The sequence below is a fragment of the Oncorhynchus tshawytscha genome, linkage group LG04, assembly GCF_018296145.1.
Source record: "Oncorhynchus tshawytscha isolate Ot180627B linkage group LG04, Otsh_v2.0, whole genome shotgun sequence".
In the NCBI taxonomy this organism is placed as follows: domain Eukaryota; kingdom Metazoa; phylum Chordata; class Actinopteri; order Salmoniformes; family Salmonidae; genus Oncorhynchus; species Oncorhynchus tshawytscha.
The window spans coordinates 15070128-15086222 of record NC_056432.1 but is presented as its reverse complement, the minus strand read 5'-3'; the positions used below and the strand labels follow the sequence as shown (position 1 = coordinate 15086222).

Sequence of the window (16095 nt, the reverse complement as noted above, 5' to 3'; positions counted from 1 at the left end):
AGGCGCCAGAGCTCCTCAATCCAGCGCTGCCAGAGCCTTCCTCCTCTCCAGCGCAGCCGGAGTCTCCCGCCTGTCCGGCGCTGCCAGAGCTCCCGCCCCTCAGTCCAGAGGCGCCAGAGCCCCTCATTCCAGAGGCACCAGAGCTCCTCAGTCCAGCGCTGCCAGAGCTTTCCTCTCCAGCGTTGCCGGAGCTTCCCGTCTGCACAGCGCCATCAGAGTCGCCAGTCTGCCCAGCGCCGCCAGTGCCGCCAGTCTGCCCAGCGCCGCCAGTGCCGCCAGTCTGCAAGGAGCCGCCAGTGCCGCCAGTCTGCAAGTGGCCGCCAGTGCCGCCAGTCTGCAAGGAGCCGCCAGTCAGCCAGGAGCCGCCAGTGCCGCCAGTCAGCCAGGAGCCGCCAGTGCCGCCAGTCAGCCAGGAGCCGCCAGTGCCGCCAGTCAGCCAGAATCCGCCAGAGCCGCCAGTCTGCCAGGATCCGTCAGTTCCGCCATTCAGCCAGGATCCGCCATTCAGCCAGGATCCGCCAGTCAGCCAGGATCTGCCAGAACTGCCAGTCTGCCAGGATCTGCCAGAACTGCCAGTCAGCCAGGATCTTCCAGAACTGCCAGTCAGCCAGGATCTGCCAGAGCCGTCAGTCAGCCAGGATCCGCCAGTCCGCCAGTCTGCCAGGATCCGCCATTCAGCCAGGATCCGCCAGTCAGCCAGGATCTGCCAGAACTGCCAGTCAGCCAGGATCTGCCAGAACTGCCAGTCAGCCAGGATCTGCCAGAACCACCAGCCACCAACTGTCACATTCTGACTATCGTTCTTGTGTGTTTTCCTTGTTTTAGTGTTGGTCAGGACGTGAGCTGGGTGGGCATTCTATGTTGTGTGTCTGGTTTGTCTATTTCTATGTTTGGCCTGATATGGTTCTTAATCAGAGGCAGGTATTAGTCATTGTCTCTGATTGGGAACCACATTTAGGTAGCCTGCTTTGTGTTGGGTTTTGTGGGTGGTTGTCTCCTGTGTCAGTGTTTGTACCACACGGGACTGTTTTGGGTTTTCATGTTTCTTGTTTTGTAGTCTATTTCATGTATAGTTTCGTTATTAAAAGTACCATGAATTATAACTACGCTGCGTCTTGGTCCGATCCCTGCTACACCTCTTCTTCAGAGGAAGAGGAAGAAGAGAACCGTTACAGGGGCACTGGCCCCCCTATTTTAAACCATTATTTGTACTGAATTATTTTTAAGGCATTGCATAGATATAAAAGTAAAGCCCCCACACGCAGATGCTCCAACAAAACATTGAAGGCACCAACCCATACCAACTTTTTGAGCCTCACTGATATTTCCTGCTCAGTACCTGAAAAGACATGTGCTTCTGACCTCATATGTTAAAGGAATTGAGTATGGTCACCTTTGTCCCCTAAAAGTGAACATTGTGTGCTGTGAAGACAGGGCGGTGATATATCCTCTGTTCTGTACTGTCTTTGACCTCGGGTCACTGGCCAAGGATTGAGTATAAGCCTGTTTTCTCTGTGTTTCACAGCACAGACCAGCGCTCCGGAGCCAAGAGGAACAATTTAACACGTTAATGAAACAAAGTGTATGATGTATGAACACTACTCTTTCTTCAATGTCATTCATTTGGACATGAGTGACAATTTCTCATCTCTCTGTTCCATATGCTGACCATAATTCAAACTCAGTCTACCAATGACCTCTCCCTCTCCACACTTTACAGATTCACATGTAATGTTTCTCCCTGCGAGGATGTGTGCACATAAGCGCTGGTGAACTGTAATAGTGTGCTGTGCAGGGCTCCAACCCATCAGGGATTTGTGTTCAGATGATAATGGTATGGAAAGCAGAATACCTTAAAGGTAATGACTTGTGAGAGAGTTGTGTTACAATGTGAACTGTACGACAATATGGAGTCTTTGCTTTGGTAGCCATCATATTTTCTCTAATTCAATACATTTATTTTCTCATATCTTCTCACACTTTCATATCTATTTTAATTCAAACATTCAGGCAGCAATAGGACACCTCCTGGATACATGTTGCATTGTCGCAAGGAACAAATGTTCAGGAGTTACTCAAGATTTTCAAGTGAAAGTAGCCATCCCAGTTCATTGACAGCAACTGTTTCTGTAGACAAAGCTTTGAGCAGGAAATGGCATGTCTTGCAACTAGTTCAATTTTGAACAGCGCTACCTGCTGGTAGTAGGACTGTACTACTAACAAAGTGAAGTCCTGTTGACCACCACGATCACAGTAAAAGTCAAAGCTTACTGTTGAATGTTAAATCATGGATTGTAACATGGTTTGAAACCTAGCCTGCCCCAGACTGTTAATACAAAAAGGAGACGGGAGTAAAATTGGCAAACTTTTTATTTTATTTCTTTGGTGACTGAGAGCAGGTAAAACAGTTTTGTTTCATTTAGAAATGTATTTCTCGAACATCCTAGACATTCACATTGTAAAAAAAAAAGTTATACTGTAAATGTTATTATGTGCACTTTGATGCTAAAACACAAATAAAAAAAGACAAACAACAACTGCTGGATGACCGTCATCAATTGTGCAACACTAAATCTGTACAAAGTGTTTTGTGACAGAAACACTGCAATTTCAGCTGATTGAAGCCCTACTCTTTGGTCCATTGTTGACCCCTAAATGTCATACTATAAGGCCCATCGAGCATAGTGTGTAGTAAAGGAATATCTTCATCACATTGACTCAGATACTGCGATGTTAGCTGTCTCCTACAAAGCATGTAAATACATTCTAGTATTGAGACAAGTAAGACCAAGTGATTGCATCGTCAGAATATTTCACTTACAAAAAATTACGTAGCAAGAAGAGCAGCTTGAAAAATAAATTATTTGTATCTTTTGTTAAAAAAGGTGTTTGTTCAAGTCTTTCGAAGTGTTTCACTAAGTACATTCTCTCAATAGTAGTTTTACATTGACCTAAGAAAACAGCACATGGAAGCGAAGAGCTTGAGTCGCCTACAGTGTCAGGAAACAGAAAAGTTACCCCCTCGGGCAGAACAGAAGCAAAGCTAATTTTTTAAAGGATTTTTATAACATTGTTTTAGTAACATTAAAATACCTCGCATTTGCTGTAAACGTAGCAAGGAATTCCAGGTTATATTGTCTAGAAAACATACATTCCATAACCCTCCTTTCCCTTCTATAGTTTCATTCAACACAGTCAAATAATTTACAGGTCGATGGCTTCACTTCAATGTCTAAGGCCTTTAGAGCTTAGGAGGAGACACTCATTTGGCCCTCAGTCAAATAATACTTAGAAATCTCCTCTCTAGTTTCTCAACATACAATAGAAAGCAAAAGTGTTAAATGGATGTGCACAAATATTAACCCATTATCATTGCATCATATATTCTTTATATATCTATGGATGAGACGGGATGAAGACTGCAGCTGATGACAAAGAGCTAGTGATAAAAGGACTCCAGCTATCTAAATTCTGATTGGATGGGCCTTCGCCATGTTTCAGTTTTTCTTTCTGTGATCTGAAATCTGATTGGTCAGTGACGTGTGTCATCAGATAGTCGCAAGTGTGGTATTGGATGAAAAACTCTGTATAAATTGCATACAGTAATCATGTGTAACAACAAGATAAACACAAGTATAGAACCTCTTTCTTTGAAATGTCATTCCTGGAATAATGTAGAGAAGAGAGAGATGGATTGTGTACTGTGGATTCATTTGATTGTCAGTGCCTGCGTAGCACAGACTATTAATTAAATTAAGTAAATTAATTGTATTCTTTTGCATAACATAAGCGCTATAATTTCACAAAAGCTGGAATTTGCCGGTATCTTTTTCCCAATGTAAGAGTTGAACACTCTCCTGTCTGTATAAAAGGGAGAAAATCGTATCATTGCGGATGAATGCATTATTTGGTCCAAAGTACATCTCCAGCACACTTTTCCAGTAGCCATCTGAAGGTATCCACTTTGGCTTTGTTATAAAATAGTGTCCCTTTATAAGAATATTCTTTAAAATCACATCATTCCAAGATTCCACCATCAAAATTGCAAGAAAAATTGTAAATATCCTTTGGGTTTCTTCTTTTTGTCCTTTCATTCTTTAAAGTTCTTAAAATGTTTTAATTCGATTAAAAAATATATATATATCCACATAACTAACAGTCCTGCGTTCCTATGGTTTAGGCTCTGCTAGTTCTGAGTAAACGTAACCTAGCGTAATCATGGCGATCATTGTCTTCTGCTTGTCTTCTGCCTCTCCGCTCTCTCCTTCCTCGATGGTGAGGATGATGTCGGGCCGCCGCCTCGTCAGACCGCCGCTTATATTTGTTGCTACTGAACAGGCTATAACTCTGCCTCCTCGCAAAGGCCCTCTGGAAGTTTGATGCTGGGGAAGAAACAATAGCACTTGGTCAGAAAATGTGGAGAGATCCTCACTAGAATTAATCAATCAATCGATCTACTGTACTCACGACTCATGCAGGCGATTTTGGGGATGTCCCATCGGCCGTCTTCACGGCAACGGATGGTTGGCACGTGCCTCTGGATGAAACCGTCCCTACACTGGTACCTCACTAGTGCGTTGATCTCATAGCGTGACCTCTTTCTGCCGAAGGTACGAGTGTTCTGTACCAGAGGGGGCTGGTTACAGGCCACTGGGAAGAACACACAAGGATTGATGGGAGAATGAATGGCTGAATGGATGGATGGATAAACAAATGAATGAATGGATGGATGGATGAATGGGTGGGTGGAAGAATGAATGAATGAATGATAGATTAATAGATAGATAGATGGATAAATGTACACTGTCAGTGGATTGAAATAGCTCTCAACATTTCAGTCATTTAGCAGACGCTCCTGTCCAGAGAGACTTAAAGTTAGTGCATCCATCTTAGGATATCTAGGGGGGACAATTATTATGGGACAATTATGGCTAACATTAAAGTACTTTTGTGGCATTTTTAAACTGTATTTCTGTCTTACCTGTGCCTTTCTTGCAGGTGAAGGTGAGATGGTAGTTGCAAGGCACGTCATTCCACTGGCCGTCCTCGTGCCAGATCATCACCACACAGTCCTCTCCAGATGAGAAGAAACTGTCTGGCTGGTTGGGACGCCAGTTCTCATATTGCTATGGGAAAATAAGAAGAAACAGACCATAACGATTGGATCATCATCATCATTATAAGAAGGATCGGACCAGGATCACAGTGAAGACACTTTAGTAAATTTCCTCTAGCAAGTGCCTCACTTTGTCCGAGCTGAAATCAGTACAGATACACACTCTCTTTATTTAAGAATAACAGCTAACAACATGCTGGCAGCACGCGCTATCTCTGGGGTATAATTGGAACAATAGATATGGTCAGTGATAGTCCTGTCTCAAGTCTCCTCTGGGGTAAAGGCCATTAAATTGGTTATCAAAGAGGTTAAAATAGCTTTCCGGTGTGTAGTTAGGTTGGTGGGGACATTTCTGAATGACTTATAAGTGGCAGCTTAATGTAATGCTGATATCATCCACTGGAGGTCTCTATGTTCCTTCTGCCTGCTCAGATCAACACAGACGTATTGACACATCTGGAACTAGAGTCATTACGACAATACTTTTTAAAATCCGATTTAACCTTCATTTTACCAGGTAGATGGAGTGAAAACTATTTTTCACTTACAGCGACGACCTGGTGAAGAGTTGCAGGGGTGATAGATAACGGTAGAATGTACTGTGACTTTGAGGAATTTAAATAACTTTTTACTTTCTCCTACTTTCAAACAGACTATCCTACTCCTCTGTCTCTCCAACCACCCTCTCTGCTCTCTCCCTACCCCTCCTCCCCTCTCTCCTCAACCTCTCCACTCTCTCTTCTCTCTCCCACCCCCTCCTCCCCTCTCTTCTCATCCTCTCCACCCCCTCTCCTCTATCCCCACCTCCTCCACCCCTCTCCCCCTCTCTCCTCACCCCCTCCACACTTCTATACTCCACCCTCACCTCTCCACACTGCTGTCTCAGTTCCCAAAGGACACTGTAACCCACTGCTCAGCTACACTATGACATCACCCTCCAGACTTTTCACTGGGACCCTGTGAGAGACTTTGCTCCACAGCCAAACAAAGGAACAGAAAAGAGGCCAAATCACTAAATAAACTGAGCCTGTGAGTCCTGCTCAGATAAACATTATACTGGTACAGTTGTGCTGTGCAGGATGGAAACAGTCATGGGAAATAGAATGTTTCTAACACATGTACACTGTCATATTGCACATTTGTAAGACGGAGGAAATATTGATCCAATGTGGAGTATTGGATATTATAAACCGGGTAGTTTGGGTCCTGGATGCTGATTGGCTGAAATAGCATTTCAGCTGTGTGTGTGTGTGTGTGTGTGTACACCGAGTGTACAAAACATTAAGAACAGCTGGTCTTTCCATGACATGCCAGTCAGAGGGTGAATGTGAAAGACAATAGGTTTAAGTGCCTTTGAACAGGGTATGGTAGTAGGTGCCAGGCGCACCAGTTTGTGTCAAGAACTGCAATGTTGCTGGGTTTTTCACGCTCAATAGTTTCCCGTCTGTATCAAGAATCCACCAACCAAAGGACATCCAGACAATTTTTTAATTGCAGATAAGTTATCCAGAAACAGGGTGTGTACGACAATTATCGTGTGTTGAAGCAGAGTTACACTAGTAATGCCAGGCATGTATTGAATCACACACCATTACTGTGTAATGTGGAGGGACCATAGCAAAGCATTGAGAAGCCTCCTCTTAGCTCCTCTCCCACCTTGTTAGAAATACAATTGTTCCTGTCACAGGGAAATTATATTATTAATGTGGCATTGTAAATATACTTTACTTGGATGAATAGAGAATTAAGCAATATGTCCCGAGGGGTATGGTACAGTAACTTTGGAAAGTACCCCTTGACTTTTTCCACATTTTGATAGGTTACAACCTTATTCTAAAATGTATTAAATTGTTTGTTTTTTCTCATCAATCTACACACCATAGCACATAATGTAAAAGCAAAAACTGTTTTAGAAATTATTGCTATTTAAAAAAAAATTTTTTAATGAAAATATCATGTTTGCATTAGTATTAAGACCCTATACTCAGTACTTTGTTGAAGCACCTTTGGCAGCGATTACAGTCTTGAATCTTCTTGGGTATGACACTACAAGCTTGTATTTGGGGAGTTTCTCCCATTCTTCTCTGCAGATCGCCTCAAGCTCTGTCAGGTTGGATGGGGAGTGTTGATGCACAGCTATGTTCAGGTGTCTCCAGAGATATTCGATCCGGTTCAAGTCCGGGCCCTGGCTGGGCCACTCAAGGACATTCAGAGACTTGTCCCGAAGCCACTCCTGCGTTGCCTTGGCTGTGTGCTTAGGGTCGTTGTCCTGATGGAAGGTGAACCTTCACCCCAGTCTGAGGTCCTGAGCGCTCTGGAGCAGGTTTTCATCAAGGATCTCTCTGTACTTTGCTCCATTCATCTTTGCCTCTATCCTGACTAGTCTCCCAGTCCCTGCTGCTGAAAAACAACCCCACAGCATGATGCTGCCACCACCATGCTTCAACGTAGGGGTGGTGCCATGTTTTCTCCAGACATGACGTTTGGCATTTAGGCCAAAGAGTTCAATCTTGGTTTCATCAGACCAGAGAACCTTGTTTCTTTAGGTCTGAGAGTCATTTAGGTGCCTTAGGCGAACTCATAGCGCGCTGTCATGTGCCTTTTACTGAGGAGTGGCTTCCGTGTGGCCACTCAACTCATAAAGGCCTGATTGGTGGAGTGCTGCAGAGATGGTTGTCCTTCTGGAAGGTTCTCCCATCTCCACCGAGGAACTCTAGATATCTGTCAGAGTGACCATCAGGTTCTTGGTCACCTCCCTGACCAAGGCCCTTCTCCCCCGATTGCTCAGTATGGCAGGACGGCCAGGTCTAGGAAGAGGCTTGGTGGTTCCAAACTTCTTACATTTAAGAATGATGGAGGCCACTGTGTTCTTGGGGACATTCAATGATTGAGAAATGTTTTGGTACCCTTCCCCAGATCTATGCCTCGAAACAATCCTGTCTCGGGGGCTCTACGGACAATTCCTTCGACCACATGGCTTGGTTTTTGCTCTGACATGCACTGTCAACTGTGGGACCTTATATAGACAGGTGTGTGCCTTTCCAAATCATGTCCAATCAATTGAATTTACCACAGGTGGACTCCAATCAAGTTTTAGAAACATCTCAAGGATGATCAATGGAAACAGGATGCACCTGAGCTCAATTTTGAGTCTCATTGCAAAGGGTCTGAATACTTATGTAAATAAGGTGTTTCTGTTTTAATTTTTAATTAGTTTGCTAAAATTGCTATAAACCTGTTTTTTCTTTGTCATTTTGGGGTATTGTGTGTAGATTGCTGAGGGAATTGTTTTATTTAATCAATTTTAGAAAAAGGCTGTAACGTAACAAAATATGGAAAAGGTCAAGGGGGTCTGAATAGTTTCCGAAGACCGTTATAAAACTGGGTGGTTCGAGCCCTGAATTCTAATTGTCTGACAGCTGTGTTATCAGACTGTATACAAAAGGTATGACAAAACATTAAATATGTATTGCTCTAATTACTTTGGTAACCAGTTTATATTAACAATAAGGCATCTGGGAGTTTGTGGTACACAGTATGCTCAATAAACCACGGCTAAGGGTTGTCTCCAGGCACTCCGCTTTGTTCCTGCGAACAGTCCTTAGCCGTGCTATATTTAAGCAATAAGCCCCGAGGGGGTGAGGTATCTGGCCAATTTACTACAGCTACGGGCTGTTCTTATGCATGACGCATCATGGAGGGCGTGGATACAGCCCTTAGCCGTGGTACAGTATATTGGCCATATACCACAAACCCCCAAGGTGCCTTATTGCCATCATAAACTGGTTACCAATGTAATTAGAGCAGTAAAAAGGAATATTTCGTCATACCCGTCGTATATGGCCAATGTACCATGGCTAAGGGCTGTATCCAGGCACTCTGCGTTGGGTCGTGCTAAGAACAGCCCTTAGCAGTGTTATATTGGCCATATACCACACCCCCTCGTGCCTTATTGCTTAATTCTCTATTCATCCAAGTAAAGTATATTTACAATGCCACATTAACAATATAATTTCCCTGTGACAGGAACAATTGTATTTCTAACAAGGTGGGAGAGGAGCTAAGAGGAGGCTTTTCAATGCTTTGCTATGGTCCCTCCACATTACACAGTAATGGTGTGTCATTCAATACATGCCTGGCATTACTAGTGTAACTCTGCTTCAACACACGATAATTGTCATAGACACACACACATACAGATGTAAGATCTTAATTTGATCACCCTGTTGCAGGATAATTGTCTGGATGTCCTTTGGTTGGTGGACCATTCTTGATACAGACGGGAAACTATTGAGCGTGAAAAACCCAGCAGCGTTGCAGTTCTTGACACAAACTGGTGCGCCTGGTACCTACTACCATACCCTGTTCAAAGGCACTTAAACCTATTGTCTTTCACATTCACCCTCTGATTGGCACACATACACAATCCATGTCTCAATTGTCTCTATTGTCTTAATCTACACTGATTGAAGTGGATTTAATAAGTGACAGCAATAAGGGATCATAGCTTTCACCTGGTCAGTCTATGTCATGGAAAGACCAGCTGTTCTTAATGTTTTGTACACTCGGTGTACACACAGCTGAAATGCTATTTCAGCCTACCAGCATCCAGGACCCAAACTACCCAGTTTATAATATCATACAGATGTAAAATCTTAATTTGATCACCCTGTAATACTAGAGTAGTTGAGCTACGAAAAAAGCTTCTGAATTGTCTAATTTCCTCTTTGAAATGTCAGACTTGATTTTCCTAATTGAAAAATGTGTCAACCCTACATATACAAAAATGTACATTAAATATAATCCACATAATAATTCACATTTCCTGTTGCTGCAGGATTATTTTCCTGCTGTAGCAGACTTGCTGCAGCTGTATACACACAGCTGCAGAGCTGCGTGGAATGTACCGCTGCATTGATCAGAGCTACCATCTTTCAGCTAGGCTTTAGGTTCAAACAGTCTGTTCAAAGACTTGACCCCCCCTCCCCCTACCTTGTTCCTCCCCCGAGGCCCCATGCAAGATCCCACAAGGAACCTTGTTATTACGGTTAGCAAACACAATCTCAGCTTCCTGCTCAGCTGACTGACGTAGCAAATGCCCACAACAGCCCCCACGCATCCTCCCCAAAATAATCAAACAGCCTCTCCCTCCCACAAAACCAAAATGACCCCAAACATGCAAATGATAATTCCTACATTTCCTGAATGAATTGAGAATCAATGTTGTGTGTGTTAAATGTGTTTGTTGTTTTACACAAGAGAGAATGTAAAACTGTTAAGGTATATACACTCTGTTCCCACATAAAGCCGCAATACAGTAATGCTGACCACCCACCCAGGCCTACTATCCTACCCCACCCCCCTCCTATCTCTCTCTGCTGCCGGGGACAGGTGCTGCCCATCTGTGTGTCTGGCTGCCTGATGTGCTTCCTGAGGAGAGGGGAGGCCTGTACCTGTCTGCGCCTGTCAGCTCCTCTCTCTGCTGCGTCATTGACACCTTTATTCCCATCTCTCTCAACTGAGAGGGGGTTCAATCTGCCCGCAAAATGACACCGCTTATCTCCTGCCCCCCAGGCCCTCTCGGTCCTCCGCCCTTCCCCCCACCCCTCTCTCTCTGGTGATGGTGGGGTCTTATCTTTGAAGTGAAGAGCCAATCTGTACAACCTGGCCGAAAGTAGTAATTAACCACTTTCCTGTCTAGTGAGGGGAATCTGCAGTGCGTTTACATGACCACAAACAAACATGCTTCCACTTGTGCAGACACATACACTACATATACTGAGGCTCATTATGTCTATTTTTCTCCATCTCTTACAATCAACAGACACACACAATTCAAGCCAGTGTGGTTATTGTTATAGTTTGTGAATGACAGAGATTGTTGTTAGTGAAAGGCACCACATGTTACTGAACATGTAGAGTAGCATTTCCATAGCAATAGAATGAAAAGAACAGTCTTGGAACCTCTAACCCTGGCAATTTGACTGGGAAACTGATGGGTACACTTGCAATGCCTGCCTGGTATTATGATGCAATAATTCCCATGGTAATGTAGAACGGTCATTCAAATTATGTTAACTGATGTGACTCATGCAATGGAATGTCAGTTGATTCAACAACTCACAGCACCGATTATTTTTTATTTTATTTTTTATTTGTTTTACACCCCTTTTTTCTCCCCAATTTCATGGTATCCAATTGGTAGTAGTTACAGTCTTGTCTCATCGCTCGGACTCGGGAGAGGCGAAGGTCGAGAGCCATGCGTCCTCCGAAACACAACCCAACCAAGCCTCGCTGCTTCTTGACACCATTCCCATCCAACCCGGAAGCCAGCCGCACCAATGTGTCAGAGGAAACACCGTACACCTGGCGACCTGGTCAGCGTGCACTGCGCCCAGCCCGCCATTGGAGTCGCTAGTGCGCGATGAGACAAGGATATCCCTGCCGGCCAAACCCTCCCTAACCCGGACAACGCTGGGCCAATTGTGCGCCGCCCCATGGGCCTCCCGGTCGCAGCCAGCTGCGACAGAGCCTGGACTCGAACCCAGAATCTCTGGTGGCACAGCTAGCACTGCGCCACCTGGGACAGCATCGATTATTGGGTACACTTCCTGCTTTTACTTCCTGCTTTGCCTCTATGGGTACACTCGCAGTCCCCCCATTATGCCATCATTGTCTTGAATGGGGACGCCTGTTCTATTCATTATATTTCTATGAGCATGACGCCAAGCCAGTGAGCTTGTCCAACAAGGTGTAAAGGAGATAGTAGGCTATGTCATGAGAAAGTGACCAGAGAGTTTCCTCATTTACCACTGCAGGAAATGACACATCTCCTAGATGACTGTGTTTGTCAGCAGTATCCCTGTAAATATTTACCGGGATTCAACACCGTTTGTCGAGGCTAAAAAGTGTGAGAACCTCTTCTTACCATGGGCGTGCTGTCGGTCCAGCGGAAGTCATTCTCGTACATCTTATCGTTCAGGCCGATCCACTGGTAGTCCTGTCCAAGGCCTGCCGTGAAGGGCACAACAGAACACAGGAGGTCAATGAGTTGATTCCAATGCCTTATTAGGCGCTTTTCAGTCCCTCCATAAAGAGAGCGCGAGAGAGGCATTTTTCTACACATGCATCACTCTTCCTGTTCCAAATGCCTGCGTTTTCTTTCTCTTTCAGCCAAGACATTTGTCGTCTACTCCACTGTTGCTGCCAACCACCCCAAAAAACCTACTGTAGTAATCCACTATGCCTCTCTGCTCCACAGCCCATATTCATTTAATGAGATTAGTGTATACTGACTTTAAGACGAGACACTTGTGAAATACTGTAGTCACTTTCAGACGGTTAAGACTGTGTCATTGAGCATTATTTTATGGTTGGCTTTGTGTCTTGTGTTGTCTTGTGTACAACTAACAGTATTGTTTTCCTGGCGTGTACGTGCATGCGTGTGATATCACACTTACGGTTGACAAACTGCTGCTCATCATGGGAGAGGATGCTGGCCAGGTGTGCCCCCTGTACCCTGCACTCTCTCTCTGCTGTGTCCCAGTTCCTCCTCTGGGGGATGTACTTGTAGCAGTGGCCCTGGAACTTGTGCCAGCCAGAGTCACACGTCTCAGTGTCTGAGGAGAGAGAGAGAATGGATGTGTATCACAGACATTTGTGCTTCAACGGTACAATAAAAAAGATAACAGCAGCTGAGAATCCGCAGACAATGACACAATAACATTTTCAAAAACTGTTATTTATGGGGGGGATTGTTCACAATGCATGAGTCTACAACTTGGCAAAAAAAAGGTAATGTGATTAGTGAATAAAAGGGTTACACACATTGTAATACCTCTCACTATATTTTCACTGAAAATGAAAAAGACACTCTCCCCTAAGAATGTCTAATCCACCCAACACCTGTGGGTACATGGTCCTATCTGCATGTTGATCTAGGTTTCATCCCTAACCTCCAGTGCACACCAATTAGTTTCAGGAGATAACTAGGAGACAGAGAGGGGGTACTGTGTGTCTTTATAAGGTCACCCTGAGCCCCCTGGCTCTGCTGTTATCTCAGACTGCTCTCTAATCAGTGCCCCACCCCCTCTCAATTCAATTCAAGGGGCTTTAAAAGTTAAATAAACAATACAAAGTGGACAGTAAATATTACACTCACACAAGTTCCAAAATAATAGAGACATTATGTCTATATACAGGGTTGTAACAATATGCAAATAGTTAAAGTACAAAAGGGAAAATAAATAAATAAACATAAATATTGTATTTTCAATGGGGTTTGTTCTTCACTGGTTGCTCTTTTCTTGTGGCAACAAGTCACACATCTTGCTGCTGTGATTGCACAGTGTGGTATTTCACCCAATAGATATGGGAGTTAATCAAAATTGGATTTGTTTTCGAATTCTTTGTGGGTCTGTGTAATCTGAGAGAAATATGTGTTACTAATATGGTCATCTCTCTCTCTTTTGCACACTCACTCTCTCACTCTCTCCTCACTCTTTATTTTATTTTATTTAACTAGGCAAGTCAGTTAAGAACAAATTCTTATTTTCAATGATGGCCTAGGAACAGTGGGTAAACTGCCTGTTCAGGGGCAGAATGACAGATTAGTACCTTGTCAGCTCGGGATTTGAACTTGCAACCTTTCGGTTACTAGTCCAACACTCTAACCACTAGGCTACCCTGCCGACTCTCTCTCACTCCCTCTCTCTCTCTCCCCTCTAGCCCCCAGAGAAAGAGTGTCGACTATTTACTATTTACTACTTACCTTCTCACTCTCTTATTCCCTTAATACAGCTGTATATGGGCTAAACAAAGAGTGTTATCATAGCCTTTTCTCTGTTTGTCTTCTGGCAAGAGACCCTGAGAAAACAGCTGGGTCTAAGCATACGGGATCCAGCCCTGACTCAGTGATGAGTAATGGCAGCAACATTCGGAGTATGGTCAGGACAGACTGGCCAGCATGTATAATGCCCTGGGTCAACACACCAGGGACAAAATGGGGTGCAGTCAAGCTATAGACTCAATAGAGAATAAGAGGCTATGAGTTGGTCTGAATGACATAATCAGGCATTTCATCGTGCTTGTGCATGTGACATTAAACCTTCAAACTTTAAACATGTAGCTTGAGAGTCTCAACCCAGGTTCTGTTGAAAAAAATGCAGTGACATACCCTGCTTAGGGCCAGTGAACGATTGGATCATTGTTGAGCTGAACAAGAGAGGACGTGAAGTCTAAAACACCTGTACTGGAAAATTACTTTACACCTGGACTCGTGGGTATTAACCGATTGTCTGTGATTTCTTTAATAGACCATTGTGTTTGCAGACATGGAAAACTGTGACAATCTGTGGTCTGTCTGATATGTGAAGAGACTGTAGCCCCTGGCTTTCTGACCACACATTTCTATGCTGCCTCCAGTATCTGAATGACTCAGAGTCTAAGAGTCTCACTCTATTTCCCAAGGGCTCAGGTAACTGATCATATCACACACAGCTATCTGGAGATCTATGACTTTCCTCCAAAAAAGCCAACTTCCATTCCTCTGTGATCTAAATTCAATGATCAGTGATGTATTTTTGTGTGAAATACAGGCCAGCGTTGGAGCGCCTCACACCGTTGCTAAGAACACTGCCATTGTTTATTTTACTATGTCATATTCTCCTTTGCATGGCAAGTACTAGTGCCTGAATGATGGAGAAAAAGCTGGAACAACCTTTAACAAATATCTACTCAAATGTTTTCATTCAGCTGATGTTTAACGAGGAGAGAATCCTACTGACAGAGTTTACTGACAGATCCCATGGATATTCTAACTAACCTACCTTCTTCACAATAGAGTCCAGCGTAGCTTGAGAGGCAAACACAGGTGAAGGAATTCAGGCCGTCAATGCATGTAGCTCCGTTGCGACAGGGGTTGGACTGACATTCATCAATGTCTGAAAAGAAACGTGAAAAAGCATGGGTAAATTATACTGCACAAGATATAAAACAAACTGAAAGAACAACTGCATAACCATTCAGAGGTGGAGGAGATGGACATGCAAAACAAATGCATGTCTGATGAACTCGGAATTCAAATTACAACATGTAGACAATGGTGGAAAAAGTACCCGATTGTCATTTTTACTTGAGTAAAACTGAAGCCCATAATTGAAAATGACTAAAGTAAAAGTAAATGTCACCCAGTAAAAGTGTAAATGTATTAAGTTTGAAATATACTTAAGTACTAAAAGTTAATGTAATTGCAAAAATATGCTTAAATATCAAAAGTAAAAGTATAAATAATTTCAAATTGCTTTGAAAGCAAACCAGCAAACCAGACGCCACGGTTTTCTAGTTAAAAAAAGAAAAGATTTACGGATAGCCAGGGGCACCCTTCAACACTACACATATTTTGCAAACAAAGCATTTGTGTTTAGTGAGTCCGCCATATCAGAGGCAGTAAAGATGGCCAGGGATGTTCTCTTGACAAGTACTTGAATTGTACCTTTTTCCTGTCCCACTAAGCATTCAAAATGTACGTACTTTTGGCTGACAGGGAAAATTTATGGAGTAAAAAGTACAAGAAAAGTTGTGCAAAATATAAATAGTAAAGAAAAGTACAGATACTCCAAAAAAGTACTTTAAAGTATTTTTATTTAAGTACTGCATGCAGATAATACCCGTTGTCTAATTTTGGCACATGGCTACTGCATCAGTAAGCCAACAAAATGAAAGGCCTACACATAAATGTGGCCTTCAGGAAATAATTGGTCCTCGTTGAGATGAATCTCATTAGCACATTGAGACTGAAAGCTTACTCTAAAATGCCTAGTCCTCCACTGACTGAAAACCATTTTTGGCATACCTGTTTCACAACGATCTCCACTGTAGCCAGGGGCACAGCTGCAAGAGGGGAGACTTCCGCGTCTATAGCAAGAGCCCCCATTCAGACAAATGTTCTCAGTGCAGGAGTGGATGCCTGTGTTTTAAAT

The 16095-nt window shown here is 43.5% G+C and overlaps 1 protein-coding gene across 1 annotated transcript in view; it reads right to left on the bottom strand.

Moving 5' to 3' along the window:
* Nucleotides 1–2352: 2352 nt before the first annotated feature.
* Nucleotides 2353–16095, bottom strand: part of LOC112247206 (versican core protein) — a 59981-nt gene continuing 46238 nt past the window's right edge. Inside the window, exons 13-19 of the mRNA XM_042321263.1 lie at nt 15969–16082; nt 14944–15057; nt 12577–12735; nt 12045–12127; nt 4982–5126; nt 4468–4650; nt 2353–4382 (exon numbers count right to left, since the gene is read on the bottom strand). Coding sequence (XP_042177197.1) covers nt 4177–4382; nt 4468–4650; nt 4982–5126; nt 12045–12127; nt 12577–12735; nt 14944–15057; nt 15969–16082 — 1004 coding nt within the window. The 3' untranslated portion in view covers nt 2353–4176. The remainder of the gene's footprint in view (nt 4383–4467; nt 4651–4981; nt 5127–12044; nt 12128–12576; nt 12736–14943; nt 15058–15968; nt 16083–16095) is intronic.